The 14,291-nt window shown below is 41.5% G+C and overlaps 4 protein-coding genes across 6 annotated transcripts; 3 read left to right on the forward strand and 1 right to left on the reverse strand.

The window, feature by feature from the left end:
* Positions 1–286: 286 nt before the first annotated feature.
* On the forward strand, positions 287–1,866 carry LOC129727615 (zinc finger protein 771-like). Of its 3 annotated transcripts, none has more exons than XM_055685611.1 (2): positions 287–438; positions 579–1,866. In XM_055685611.1, exon 2 carries the CDS (start codon positions 639–641, stop codon positions 1,758–1,760), a length of 1,122 nt encoding a protein of 373 aa, XP_055541586.1. In that variant the 5' UTR covers positions 287–438; positions 579–638; the 3' UTR covers positions 1,761–1,866. The 3 variants fall into 3 exon arrangements, with proteins under 3 accessions (XP_055541586.1, XP_055541587.1, XP_055541588.1); XM_055685612.1 differs by having other exon boundaries at positions 301–442; XM_055685613.1 differs by having other exon boundaries at positions 333–404.
* Positions 1,867–2,202: 336 nt separating this feature from the next.
* Positions 2,203–4,307, forward strand: LOC129727613 (uncharacterized). Its single transcript, XM_055685609.1, has 3 exons — positions 2,203–2,430; positions 2,493–3,226; positions 3,285–4,307. Exons 1-3 carry the CDS (start codon positions 2,415–2,417, stop codon positions 4,053–4,055), a joined length of 1,521 nt encoding a protein of 506 aa, XP_055541584.1. The 5' UTR covers positions 2,203–2,414; the 3' UTR covers positions 4,056–4,307.
* A 469-nt stretch (positions 4,308–4,776) lies between these two features.
* LOC129727611 (heterogeneous nuclear ribonucleoprotein M) lies at positions 4,777–8,760 on the reverse strand. The gene is made up of 6 exons (XM_055685607.1): positions 8,611–8,760; positions 7,812–8,393; positions 7,272–7,392; positions 5,790–6,695; positions 5,593–5,728; positions 4,777–5,528 (listed from the first exon to the last, which is right to left on the reverse strand). Exons 2-6 carry the CDS (start codon positions 8,273–8,275, stop codon positions 5,473–5,475), a joined length of 1,683 nt encoding a protein of 560 aa, XP_055541582.1. The 5' UTR covers positions 8,276–8,393; positions 8,611–8,760; the 3' UTR covers positions 4,777–5,472.
* An 873-nt stretch (positions 8,761–9,633) lies between these two features.
* Positions 9,634–11,082, forward strand: LOC129727618 (JNK1/MAPK8-associated membrane protein). The gene is made up of 3 exons (XM_055685616.1): positions 9,634–10,607; positions 10,664–10,798; positions 10,862–11,082. The coding sequence occupies exons 1-3, from the start codon at positions 9,989–9,991 to the stop codon at positions 10,999–11,001; spliced, it is 894 nt and encodes a 297-aa protein (XP_055541591.1). The 5' UTR covers positions 9,634–9,988; the 3' UTR covers positions 11,002–11,082.
* The last annotated feature ends 3,209 nt before the right edge of the window (positions 11,083–14,291 follow it).

A 14,291-nucleotide genomic window follows, 5' to 3' on the forward strand; every position in this document is an offset into this window, starting at 1 on the left:
TACAGGTTATTGAATTAGTGACGGTAGCGTTTAATTCGAAGGATATTTCGTTGCACACATGCACAATTTTACACTTTTTTCAAACTGTTTGTTTTTAAATCACGTTTTGTTAAAAAACCGCAGCAATCAACCAAAATAGGTACACAATAGGCCGTACAAAAAAAAAACAATAGCCCACCCCCATGAAAAAACTTACTCATCCTGTGTAAATCTTACGGAAGAAGCAGAAAAAACCCTTTTCTTTGCAGGGCATAATGGTTTTTTGTCGAGGGAATAATTTTAACTCAATTTCGTATCAAGTTGAACGAACCGTGTTAAATTGTAGGTTGGGTCGATGTTTTGAATTCGCCTCATCTCTGAATTCGCTAGTAATAATTTTATTGAAATGTTATGTCCAGGGTTAAGTAAATTCACTAAACAATATTGTACAACATATGGGTAGGTAATTCAACAGTTTCACACAGCAATATTCTCAAACGTAGAACAAGTTGGTAGTGTTGTTAAATCTACAGATTTGTTTACAAACATTTTAATTCTTGGTAAACATCAATAACCAATTTTATGTTTTTACCTTGCAGGCTACAACTGAATTAGAAAAAGGTTCCACTCGCCCTACTGAATTATTCGAGGGATCGGCTATGGAACTTCCTCCTAATCTGACTGCAAATTTAGTTCAACCTGTAAAAGACCCGCTAAACTCGACCCCGCATACAATTAAACAGGAAGCGGAAGAAGAAGCAGAAGACGTCACTAATTTTTCATACAATTTAAGTCCTCAGGATGTGAAACCCTTCGACATTTACAGTGAAACAAACACATCTACGCCAGCTGACATTCTACCAATCCCAATTCCGCCACATTTTCTACCTGATGACGATGATGAGGAGACTAGCTTAGAAAACTCCGCTCCGGGAATAATTGATAACCAAGAACCGACGAAGCTACGCAAACCAAAGGAGTGTAATATTTGCGGTAGAAGATTTCAGAATAACATGACCCTAGGATTTCACAAACTGAAACATACGAACGAAAAACGGCATGAGTGTGAAACGTGTGGAAGGAAATTTTTCACAAGGCATGAGCTGACGGTTCACCTGCGGTGTCACACAGGTGAACGACCGCACGTTTGTAAAACCTGTGGGAAAGGATTTACTCAAAACTGCCACCTAATCGCACATATGCGTAGCCACACTGGGGAAAGGCCGTACAAGTGTGAGGTCTGCGACAAACAATTCATGCTGAAAACTCATCTAAAGCAGCATAGTCGGGGACATACAGGCGAAAAGCCACACAAATGTGACATTTGTGGTAAAGAATACGGTCGAATGAACGATTTGATGAAGCACCGCCGCGGACACACGGGGGAGAAACCGTTTAACTGCGATGTATGCGGCAAGTCATTCACCGGAAGTAACTATCTCGCCCGGCACAAGCGAACTCACAGTGGAGAGAAACCGTTCGGGTGTGATTTGTGCGAAAAACAATTTCTTACCCTTCGACAGATGACCAGTCACCGGGTGCGGCACACCGGAGAGCGACACTTTCGGTGCGAGATATGTGGTAAAGATTTCTTCACAACCCATGAGCTGACGCTGCATATGCGTAGCCACACGGGCGAAAGACCTCATAGGTGCGATTTGTGCGGTAAAGATTTCGCCCAGGGTAGTCACCTGAGGGCTCATCGGGCGGCTCACGAACGTAGAAATAATAAACTGCTGCCGGTGCCCGTGTACGATGTTACGGTTGAGATACCTGATTAAATACTGCAATAGAGTATTATTTTCTTGAGTGAGTCGAAACACTCATGACATATAATTTGTAATACTATTAGTATTAGTACCATTGAAATAATTAAATTATAACGCAACTTCCAATAACTGTCTCAGATTCATATCGTTATCACATCCAATAGCTAATGCTAGTGCAATTATGCTTCTAGGTTGCGATTACGTTATAAGCTGAATTTCGCAGTATCATAATTGAAGCTGATTTCTTTTTCATTAAACTGAATTTAGACTACATTCATGTCGTCAGCTATTTATCAGTTATTTTCAATATTTCAAAACTTATAAAAAACTGATATGAAATCTACTGCATGGCTAAAATAAAAGCATTTTAGACCGTTGTTTACTATTTTGCTAAACGTCATCGACGTTTGTGATTGGAAATGTCATTTCAGTATGTTACTTCTTCATTGTCATATTTTCGGGACACTTTTCTTCTCAGTGACAGTATAAAGCCCTTTAAAGCTATTTACCTTTCTCAGCTCTGCCTAATCGTTGATGCATGTCTAGGTGGAAAAATGCAGCGATACCTAAGAGAAAGGATTACAAATAAATAGATAGGCATTCGCAAATGAGCAAAATGTATGCAAGGCAATAAAAAAAAAGTGTGTGAAACATTGTCGAATTGCCATGAGTGTTGAAAAAGGTTTTCTCGACATTGCGCTGTCTAGATTTTATGCCACTGATTTTTCTTGATTCTCCTTTCAGCATCAACTCAACGGCGACCGAAAAAATGCTCCGGATACACCGATCAGGACATCAAAACTGCAATAGCTATGGTCCTCCGGGAGGAATATTCCATGCGACAGGCGGCAAAAGCCTGCAATATACCCAGGACATCGCTGGCTTACTATTTAAAAAATGCCACCACCGTCAGGAAAGTTTGTCCAATGCGACCGGAGGAAGAAGACTTTCTCCTGCAGTGGCTAACAGATTGTTGTCAGAGAGGATTTTCTATTAAGAAACGAAATGTCGAAGCAGCTGCCGAGCAATTAATACGACAGAGTAAAGAATCTAGAATGCATCCTTTTGAGGACGGAATTTACTATGAGCAGTTTCTCAAGAAATGGCTATCAATTGACAAAATCAAGGACAGAAAGTGCATCGGAGTGGTTCCAGATTGGTACTCCCATATCGACAAATACCTCTTCGAAGGAAACTTTCATCACATAGTGAATAACCCGAATCGAATTTTTCTATGTGACGAATTTAAATTCAAAGAACGCATGGATATACAAGAGAGTATAAAAAATGCTCTAACGGAGACAAATTTACTTTACACAATAACCGCTTCCGGAAGCGTTTTGCAACCACTGATTGTGTACCCATATAAGAGGGAAACTCTGGATGAAATCGTACGGACAGCCCCAAAGAATTGCGCTATAGTACCACAGCAGCAAGGTACTGTGACGCCAAAAATACTCATTGCCTATTTAAAAAGGGTAGGTATAACTTATACGCTCAAAATATGGCGAGTTCATTTATGAAATCTCCCCCCAGGTGATTCACAAATTTATTGAACAGCACCACATCCAAAAACCGGTGATTCTGTACATCGACGAATCGCAGATTGATGTCACGCTGGAGTTAACCACGACCTGCAAAAATTTAGACATCCTTTTGCTAGGCCTAACCTGCCAGGTGATGAAACCCACTGTCAGCCTATTTCGTGATGTTGCTACCGGCTGGACCGAAGAAGTGCAACGTTGGTGCCAATTTCACACCGGGCGAGACTTTCCAATTTTTGAATGCGCTCGAACAATGCAGATCGTGAACCAAAAATACATTAATCGTGCCAGTATTATTAGAGACTTTAACGATAGTCTTCTGTTTCCCTGGCAGTATCGGTTGGAGGACGTTTTACAACCACAAAGAACCATAGGTGCTATGGAAGATTTGGAAGATGATGACATGGAACTTGAACAATTCCTCCAAGATGTTAGCGAAGATGACGATGATGAGGACCCTCCCCCAATCGCCACGGTTGAACCAAGCCAACCGACTGCACAAAACATAGCCGAGCCCGTAACTGAAAGCAACATTCCAGAAAGCACAGTCCTACGGCTGAGGTACGGAAATTTTCAAGGACTGCTGGGAAGGCAGTTGACGGAAAAATGTAGGAAAAACTACGCCTCTACAGTTCCGATATTTTCAAGTCGAGCCGAACGGGCTTTGTTTGAAATTTATCGCCGATTTCAGCACTCCCTAAACCAGTCCGCTAGCATCCGAAGGAATGATGTTATCGAAATAGTTGAGATAGGTGATGATTAGGGTTCTCCGATAAAAGACTCACCAGTATTAACATGCTAGTCAAATCGTTTGTAAAAACGACATAATTTTATTAGGTTGTCAAAATTAGATTTTTAATTCGATTAAATTTTATATTCTGAATTTCGATCAAACTGTATGGTATGATCAGATTACTCTCCAAAAAAGCCGTTACTATTATTTGAAATTTATTTAATTGAAGTGCGAGATATATGTTAATACGATAAACAATAAAAATGACAAATTTCATTCGAAGATTTTTGTATTATTACTTACCAGTCCTGTGCTTAAATTGTGATTCACTTTTTTCTTTCTTGCATTCTTGCTAGGGATGGATTGGCCTTTTAAACTTCTTTTAGGTTGTTCGGGCGTTGTAGCTTCCAGGTGAAATGACATGCTGATCCCGTTTCCATCACTTTCTATTCTACATTTTGTCTATGCTTCGGATTATTTTGTCCAAGAAATTTCGTCGTATGTGTTTAATTTGATAGTTTAATGACTTATTCTACTGAGTTATAAAGAAAACTATCCATAAAAGACATTTTCTCACCTTCTTCTCCACCTGCTCACTCCGAGTGGTCGTGTTCAGTCTTGCACGCATCGCATCGCGCATCGCGAGTCATAATTATAAAATCCGTTCAATCAAAAGCTTCAATGTTTGCCACATAATCGAAAATTGATCAGCAACGCAGGATCTGTCATCTACGAATCAGCTTTTTCTCACTTGTTACTGTATTATATTTATTAGTCATACACACCGCTGATGGTGTTAAGTAGTTTGTTGTTACCATTTGTATATTTAACTTTATTCGAAATGGATACAGTACTCAGGCTAGCGTCGTCAGTGTAACGCAATAATTGTTTAAATGTATGCAGCAGAGCACAATGTATTTGATTTTTCCCGTGACAATACAGCCCCGCTTTCTAGCGTGTATCGGAAACGCAACGTCTATGATGCAATAATATTAAGTTGTCACTTATGCTAGTTTTTGTGTATCAAAGTGTGTGGGTATCGAACCCAGAGCCCCCGATCATCCTATTTCGTCCTATAAAGTATAATATAAGCGTATCCTTTAAAAATTTCTAGCCAATGCGAAACTGTCAACCGAAATTAATTGAAATGTAGCTATGTCGGAAAATCAACGCCGTAAGAAGCTGACCCAACTAAAACTTAAGACTTAGAGGTGAATAAAAAGCCCTCACGCGAGTATCCTCCAAAACAAGCTGACAAACCGCGCTCGTCAAATAAAAACCAGAAACTAACTGGAAACTGCGTACTCATAGGACAATCGCAACCACACCCACACGATACAGTTTACGCGCAAATGATCGGTTTTTACGGAAAAAATGCTGTTGCTACCAAAGCGCACTAACATTACGGAAGGGATTTCAGAACAAGGGTGCCGAAATAGTCGATTACTTAGAAAAAGGTGACATCCACGGTGCGACCGTCAAATCGAGAGCCATCCATGAGTTCTGAAAGAGAAAGAAAATTCTATTAGTACGCAAGTCATTTTAAATCCATGTTTCACAAACTCACTTATGGCAACTTCAGCATCCCGCTCTTTGGCAAAGCGAACAACTCCCGTATCCTGACCGCGAATTTCAGCAAACTTGACTTCTCCAACGTCGCGGAACTTATCCCTCAATGTCTGCCAAGTCCAAGAAGAAGGCATCTGTACGACAACAAAAATTCTGTTAATATTTGCATTTATTCTTACCATTTAAAGACCTTACATTACGAATGATAATCGTATCGGAGACTTTCCGGTTGCCATTGTTGATATTTCCGTAGTTTCGGCCATAGTCATCATTTGGTGCCGTGCTGTAGTTTCGGACATTGGATGATCCAAGATCGTAATCATTTCCACGATTACCGCCCCCTCCGCCGCTGCCGCCAAACGCTCCAGAGGAGTAATTTTGATTGAAATTGCCTCCACCTAGACCACTATCGTTGCCACCGCCACCGCCACCACCGCCGCCAAGCGAACCTAAGCCGGCCAATGCGGACGCCCCAGATCCACCGAGTCCCGCAAGACCGCCACCGCCAAGCCCACCGGCGCCAGCAGCAGCTCCCAAATTACCCAAACCAGTTAAATTCGAAAGACCGGCGGCGGCCGCATTACTTAGGATCGAATTTTGCAAATTACCGGTCAAATTGGACAGACCAACCACACTGCTCAACTGAGCAGCAAGATTCGAATTCAGCCCAGAAAGATTACTACCGGCAGCCCCAAGCAAATTGCCAGCGAGTGGAGGTTGAACCGGAGTAGGAGCCGCATTCTGTATGGAATTGTTCTGAAGTTGATTGTTCTGCTGCAGTGACGGAAGATTACGGGCAACATCCTTCAGAGGCTCACCGTTCGGGCCCAGACCGATGCCAACACCCTTCAAACCTTCGGGCAGACGGTTCAGTTCGCCCTTCTCCAGTACGCGATCGAGACGAACGGTCATACGACGATCGAACAACATTTGGTGGTCGAACATCGAAATAGCTTGGACAGCTTCCACCGGATGATCATACTCAATGACTGCGAAACCTCGACTGTTGCCATCCTTGTCTACGGAGAGGTCCACATTCTGGACCTTACCGGCAAGTTTGAAAACTTGCTTAAGCTTTTTTGCGTCGACTTTGTAGTCAAGCTGACGAGTTTCGACGCATTTCGGATAGACGTGAATAAAAGAAAGAAAATGGAAACATACCATTGTGACTAGTGAATGAGCAAAATTACCAAAGATTGTTGTTTTACACAGAATTTGTTACGATTTGCTAAGGAGATAATTGTGAGGATGTACAATGTTACAAACAAAAACAAAATTTGGGAAAAATTTTCGTTGCGTAGCTACTTTTACATCAACGATTAGTAATAGGCAGCTTGTGCATTAATATTTCAATGAGGATTCCAACGATCAAAAATGTAGGAAGTCAAAGAAGGCCCAACACGAGATTAATAATTGAAAATTTATGAACATTGTTGCATCACCTTGTACTTTTCTATGACTCTCTGTACTCGCAAACAAAAACATAAACGAAAAGTGGATAATTTAGCTTCAATTGAGACGGTTTTACCAAATGGCGAGCGATACAATTTCATAGTTCTTTTTGCAAAGATGGTAACAAGAGAAATCAGTACATTTGGCCAATCAAACAAAGCAGCAAACGGAACAATTCTGTCTGTGGTGATCGAGTAAGAAAACAAACTAAATAACCATACTCACATTCGCGATGAAAATACGGGTATGCAGAGGCCCCTGAATACCGAGACCTTCCAAAAACTTGATGCTGAGACCGTAGGTATTGAAGTCCGGATTGAAGCCAACGCCATCGTCACGTCCCGAGCTGAGAGAGCAGAACACCGTACAGAACAACAGAAATAAAATGATGATGATATGATTTGCCAAAACGCAGGTGCGCTACAGAAATTCCTACTGTCAATTGTAAGGTAGTTTTTTAGGGATTGATGATGGTATTTGTTTCGACCATTGCAGAGCGCAGACAGTCGTGGAAAAATCCGGAGGATGCTACATTTTTACCTGCCAAACAACCTAGCTTGAAGAAGAGATTTTATTCGATTTGACAACAAAATCTTTATAGATGCCGAACCTTTTAGTGATAATCATTTTCGAAACAAATAAAGCGCTATCGACCAAAACAGCAAACGATGCTTTCCTCACAGTACCGGACGATAGATTGTTCGAATAAACTCTCTTCTCATGTATGAAATCTTACTCACTAAAGAATACCAAACCAACACATACATTCGGTCGTCATCTCGATCCCGCCGACGATTATCGTTGCCTCCGTCGCGTTCATTGCCGCGGAACGATTTTGGCACAACGCGGCCATATTTGTCCCGCTCGTTACCGTAGTCCTCCTTGATAACCAGCTGCCGCCCGTTGATATCGAAACGATTCATCTTATCCAAGGCCAGCTGAACGTGTTCCGCCTTTTCAAACTCAACAATTCCGCAGCCACGGGGCTTGTTGGATTCGTCGTGGAATAACTCAACAAAAGACACATCTCCAACCTCTTTACGAAACAGATCCTTAAGATCCTGCCAGCGGTACTCATACGGTACGTTGGATACGTAAATTCGTCGGCAGTCACTACGATCACGGTCGCGGCTGCGGTCACGATCGTTACTGTAGCGAGAGTTGTTGCGCCCACGATCGCTGCGACGGGAGCGGTCACGATTGTTTTGATCGTTGTTATCGTTATCCATGCTGAGCAAAATTAAAAACCACTAAATTCGACCGAAGAGATGTCTACCACTTAAATGTTGTAACAAGAATTTAATCGCCGCAAAAGAAGTGAAGATTGCCGAGTTAAACGACGCACAGCTACGAAAGATAAATAAACAGTAGGTAAACAACGCTTTGGTTAGGTACAACCGGAAACCGGACAGCCTTGCGGAAAAAAATGAAGCAAACCAGTATGGCGGCGCACGAGCCCCATTTTTCACCTGATGGCGGAAGCCGACTTTACTACGAGAACATTTTTCGCCAAAAAACTTACGAAAAACACATCCACGTACGAAATTCACATCGCAAAACATACCTGATGACCTCCGCTACAAAATTCAACCACTTTTATCAACGAACAAGAAGCTAGAAAGCGTTGACTGGATTTTTTCTGCACAGCGACCAAAACTGCACGCACTACGGCTACCGAAAATTAGCGAATGATTAAAAATGGTGGCGATTGTCATCGGCCGGCTTTAATTTTTGAGGAACGAGAGTGAAAAACGGGCCGATTTCGGTCGTGTTTCTGAAGGGTCTCTCTCTGTTGCTACACACTAATTTACATTCACAAAAAATCGGTGTGATGTTTGATAAGTGTTTTATTTACACGTAACAACCCTTCTGGTGTTTTTACCTTGTACGATTCTGATACAGGTGTACTATTACATCTATTACATCTATTATGTGGAAACAGGGGCCACCATGTTTTTGGACGAATCACACTCACATGTATGTTATATGTAGTACCGTAAATTTGCATTTTTATTTTCGTACGAAAGGAACATTCGAATTACCCTGTTTTAGCTTTTTCGAAAATAAACGCGGCATTGTCCAGTTTATTTCAAATAATTTTCACTTGGGAAAATTGGGTTGTTCAGCTATTCACGGATTTCCGAATTTTTATATATCATCTGAAAGAGTGTAATTTTCTGAGCAAAACGTGATTTTTTAAAACTTTGTATCATTATCTTTAGTTTTTTAAATGGAGAATGAAAAATTCGCTCTTAATCGCTACAATGACAGTTGGTATATGGACGATGGAACGATTTAGAGTGATTTTTTAATCTTAAAAAACTCTTTTAGGTGATATATCCAGCATTCCACGAGCGGTAATGGAGGACAGTGCCCGCAGCCCATTTTGACGTTTTCTGTAGGTCAAGGAATTTTCAATCGCAGTAACGGAGTAGAAAATATAATAACGTCGTAACGTAGCATAGCAACTTCAACAAACAATGAGCGTTTTGTTATTTAAATCTCTTCTTGCGCATGCGCGGGTCAAAATAAACAGAACTGTTTATTAAAGTTGCTATGCTGCGTTGCGAAATTATTATGTTTTTCACTCAGTTACTACGATTGAAAAATACCCGACCTACAGAAAACGTCAATATGGGCTGCGTGTGCACTGTCCGCCATTACCGCTCGTGAAAAGCTGGAAAGAAATCCGTGAATAGCTAAACAACCCATAATTGAAATTTACTACACCGCATGCCAACATTAACCCGATTTCTTTATTTTTGCGAAATACGTCTGTTTGAAAACCCACGCTAGGAACCCCTAAATTTGTATAACCCTATGCTAGCGTGTACTTCAAAAGCTGTCCAACGAAGCAGAATCAAAACAAATCAAGTGCATTTTTGTTATGGATCGAAATCTAAATACCTTAACTAAAGGAAACTCCCTACAGCAAAGGTAAAATGCTGAAAACGGTAGACAAGTGTCCCGGTTTGTACTGTGGTCGATCTTTGCTGGAGAACTCGTCGCTTAGTGAGTGCGGAGCATGTTTACGTGGCTTCCGGGTGAACGAACAGTACCTCTGTGCTCCATGCCAGAATGATCTCAGTGAACACGACTGGCTGTATCTGGGATTTATGGCAATACTTCCGTTGATTATTCACTGGTTTTGCATTGATTTGAATGCCCAACAGCGGAAGTTCACCCGAGGTGAGCTGATTCTTCACGCGAGCGCCTGCATCGAAGTTCTGCTGTCTGCCTTCCTCACAATCCTGTTTACCGATCCGATCGGTGCGTTGCGGATTAATTCCTGCGGCGTACGGAAGCTATCCGATTGGTACACCTTGTTTCACAATCCGACGCCCAACTATGAGACGACGCTGTACTGCACGCAGGAAGCGGTTTACCCCTTGCAGACTATGATTTTCCTTTTCTACCTGTTTTGTATCACCTTCATGATGATAATTCGGCCGCTGCTCAACATTAGATTTCTTCCGTTCCGTGGAAAAATGGCCGTCTATTATGCGTTATACATCTTTCCTATTCTCTCGTTGCTGCATGCAGTGGCGGGAGGTCTTATTTGTGAGTAGTATCAAATAATTAGAGAAAATGTAGTCGAAAAACACTTCTCTTTTCAGATTATTCATTTCCTTACCTAAGTATTGTGATTTCGGTTGTTTCAAACGCGTTACACTTCTCGATTAAACTGGATCAAACGATGAAATCTCTCCTGGAAACGTCCGTTACCCAGATGCGCAATGTGACCATAATTCGTACGTATTTTACTGGAACTTCAGCTGAATTATTCTCCCAGTTACCGCTCTGTTTGTTTTTAGTCGGTCATTGGCTTCTGCTAGCGTACGGTATTATTTCAATACCTTATGATATTTCCTACTTTTCGCTAATGCTCGTTCCGGTGCCAGCTCTGTTTTACATATTCACCGCAAAATACACCCATCCGGATAATTTTAAGTAATGGTAAGCAAGTAATATACGAGATAATTTATTGTATGTGATAAATTGATAGCAGCGATACAGTTGTACATATCGGCAGTCATTTATTAAATTTTTAATGTCTAAAACATTCGAAAGTCATCGTAAAATCTATCTGTTTTTACATTGATACGATTTTTTGTTAAAACAACATTTGTCCAGTAAAAAAATGCAAAGAAATGTACGAAAAACTGTTTTCCTAAATTTAGGAAAATTATGCTAGAATTATCGCAGAGAATTTTTTTTCTTAGAATTAAATTTTATTCAAAATAGTTGCCTCAGAAAGCGATACTGCTATTTTGTAACTTTTTTGAAGCCTACCAAAATGGTTTCAAACCCAACACGGCGAAGATTTTTCTTAAATCCTGAATCTCTCCAGCGATTATTCTCACAATGCATGTAAAGCCATGGGTATCTCAATGTAAACACATATGTCGTTGTTTTTATCAATTTGTGACACGGTGCAATTTTTTTATGAAATGGCAATTGTTTATCCTACATGTGAAGCTATTTTTTGAGATTCCATCCTTTAATCACATCAACAACATTATATTGTTAACGCTGATGATTGTTTGCCCATTCGAGAAATAACCGATCTTTCCATACGCAACCCAGAATACATCGTGCCGTGTCGAATAAACTCTAAGCTATCAATTGGTGAGCTCTGGCCCACACAAGTTCCTATCTCAGTACCTACTTCTAGCATATTCTACCATACCGGTACAACTGGAGATAACCACAACAGACAGAATCTAAAATCACATTTTAATTGATGGAAGACATTTTCCGGTTGTCAATGACATCCCCTACCGTCACCCGCTGCAGTATGATCTAGAGCGATTTGAACTCCCCGAAGTCGTCGAAGTATCTACGTGTAAAGCCTTGAGACAGCTTTGCCGGATGAAGAAGAGCTCATTGATGCCTCTCCAAGAGACTGCTGGAGTAATGTAAAAGCAGCCATTAACAGCGCAGCGGAAGGTGCTATTGGGTTCATCGAAACGTAATCGACGTAATGACTGGTTCGACGAAGGATGTCAGATGATTCTAGATGAGAAGAATGCAGCATTGATGCTGCAGCAAAGGACCCATGATGCAATATAAACAGGAACAAAGACAGTAGACCCATCTTTACCGGGACAAAAAGCGCTTTCTGTACCTTTCTAAGGAAACACGTAAATTCTACAAGAAACCGAACGCAGTCCGTGCAGGCTTTGTGCCGACAGCCGAAATGGAGCAATCTTGATGGATGATCGTGACGATATCGAGCACTACAAGGAACACCTGCTCCAATAGGTTGGTTTCTTGTGTGCATCAGCTGAAAGCCGGAATCTGGGATACAGAACAGATACAGGAGAAGTGGAAGGAGGGAGTTATATGCCCAATATAAAAGAAGACAACGGACCAAATCTTCACGCTGCAGTAGATCATCCCTGTCGCGAATATCAGGTCCCCACAAAACACCTATTCATCGATTTAAAGGCCGCTTACGATACTATCGACCGCGTAGAGCTAAGGGGCCGTTCAATAATTACGTAAGCATATTTTTCCACTGTTTATACCCCCCTCCCCCCTTGTAAGACATCGTAAGATTTTTTGATACCCCCCCTCCCCCCTAGTAAGATCTTACTATATATGACATATATAGATTTTTATTATAGTTTTATTATTCTGAAGCAAGCACAATACTTCGTTTCTTCTTTTGTTCCTAATTCGAGTTAATATTCCTTCCGTAATTTTCTTTTTATGAATTTTACCATCCATACTTTCATCAACATGGTTTTTTGAATAGTTCCATTAACAATGTTTTTCTTACGTAAGATAATCAATTCACCCCCTCCCTCCCCTGTAAGATAGCGTAAGAAAATTGCACACCCTCCTCCCCACTATTTGCTTACGTAATTATTGAACGGCCCCTAAGGAAAAAACCATGAACGAAAATGATTTCCCTGCGAAACTAACAAGACTGGTCAAGGCCACGATGGATTAGCGAACCTATACATTAGAGAAATGACAAGACACTCACCGTTAAGGCAACTGTCAACATCAAAACGGATAACGGCAATGCAAAATTATACAGATCGCCCGTTTTGATGTTGACAGCTGCCTTAACGGTGAGTGTCTCGGCGTCTCTCTGGTGTATAGGCTAACTACGATGGATGGTGTACAGTGTTATGTGAGGATTTCGGGTGCGTTATCAAGCACGTTTGAAATATGCAAGGGACTTCGGCATGGCAACGGTCTTTCCTGCCTCCTGTTTAACATTACTGTTGATGGTGTTATGAAACGTGCGGCCTTTAACATGCGGTCACGATCTTCAGTAAATCCAGACAGTTCATCGGTTTCGCTGACGACGTGGATCTTGTCGAAAAGACGTTCCAGGCGGTTGCTGAACAGTACACGAAGGTGAACATGAAGCAGAAAACGTTAAAGACCAAATTATCTACCAGCAGGGGGAACTCGCATAGGCAGTAGCGTCGTTGATGAATAATTGGTAACGTCAAACAACAACTGCAGCAGAGGAATGCGCCGATGTATAGTAGCTAGAAGTCGTGCCTACTACGGACCCCACGATACCTTAAGGTTTGGTAAACTTCGCCCCTGTACCAAGTGAACCATGTACCTGACGCTTGTAAGACCGGTAGTTTTCTACGGGCACGGAACGTGAACAATACTCGAGGAGAACTTGCAAGCACTGGCCGTTTTCGAACGACGTGTGCTTAGGACCATCTTCGGCGCAGCGTGTGAGGATGGCGTATGGAGGCAAAGAATGAACCACGAGCTGGCGTAACTCTACGGCGAACCCTATTATAAAAAAGTCGCTAAAGTTGGAAGGGAACAATGGACGAAACATGTTATCAGAATGACAGACAACAATCCCGCAACAATAGCGGTTGTCTCGAATCACGAATAATTAAACCATAACTTTTTTAGCCGAGTGCTGCGTTTTTTCACCCTCTAGATTTGGGTTGGGTTCTAAGACTGACGTGTTTTAATAGAACCCCTCAAGTGGTTTTGAGCGCAGTAAGATAGGTCCTGAAACGGAAAATCATCAGGACATTAAATTTCAATTTGAAGTAAAAATGTTTACGGGTGAAAACTCAAATCCCACGTAGCAAATTGGAGCTGGATATGTCGACGGAAGAGTCATTGAATCTGGAAGCATTTGAGTCAGCAAAAGCTTTGTGGCACTGCCGGCAATTGAGAAGCTGCGAGAAAAGGAGAATTATTCGACGCGGTCTTTCGCTATGCGGATGATTTTAATCCACGAAGGAA

This window comes from Wyeomyia smithii, chromosome 3 (assembly GCF_029784165.1).
Source record: "Wyeomyia smithii strain HCP4-BCI-WySm-NY-G18 chromosome 3, ASM2978416v1, whole genome shotgun sequence".
In the NCBI taxonomy this organism is placed as follows: Eukaryota; Metazoa; Arthropoda; class Insecta; order Diptera; family Culicidae; genus Wyeomyia; species Wyeomyia smithii.

Bases quoted from the DNA above. Each gene is read 5' to 3' on its own strand.
- LOC129727613 (XM_055685609.1), top strand. The intron at 3,227-3,284 runs GTAGGTATAACT...ATCTCCCCCCAG, and splicing joins TCATTGCCTATTTAAAAAGG to GTGATTCACAAATTTATTGA.
- LOC129727611 (XM_055685607.1), bottom strand. From the start codon at position 8,275: ATGGATAACGATAACAACGATCAAAACAATCGTGACCGCTCCCGTCGC. The intron at 6,696-7,271 runs GTGAGTATGGTT...GAAACTCGTCAG, and splicing joins CCCGTATTTTCATCGCGAAT to CTTGACTACAAAGTCGACGC. The intron at 5,529-5,592 runs GTGAGTTTGTGA...TTTCTCTTTCAG, and splicing joins GGATGCTGAAGTTGCCATAA to AACTCATGGATGGCTCTCGA.
- LOC129727615 (XM_055685611.1), top strand. From the start codon at position 639: ATGGAACTTCCTCCTAATCTGACTGCAAATTTAGTTCAACCTGTAAAA.
- LOC129727618 (XM_055685616.1), top strand. From the start codon at position 9,989: ATGCTGAAAACGGTAGACAAGTGTCCCGGTTTGTACTGTGGTCGATCT. The intron at 10,608-10,663 runs GTGAGTAGTATC...TTCTCTTTTCAG, and splicing joins AGTGGCGGGAGGTCTTATTT to ATTATTCATTTCCTTACCTA. The intron at 10,799-10,861 runs GTACGTATTTTA...GTTTGTTTTTAG, and splicing joins GCGCAATGTGACCATAATTC to TCGGTCATTGGCTTCTGCTA.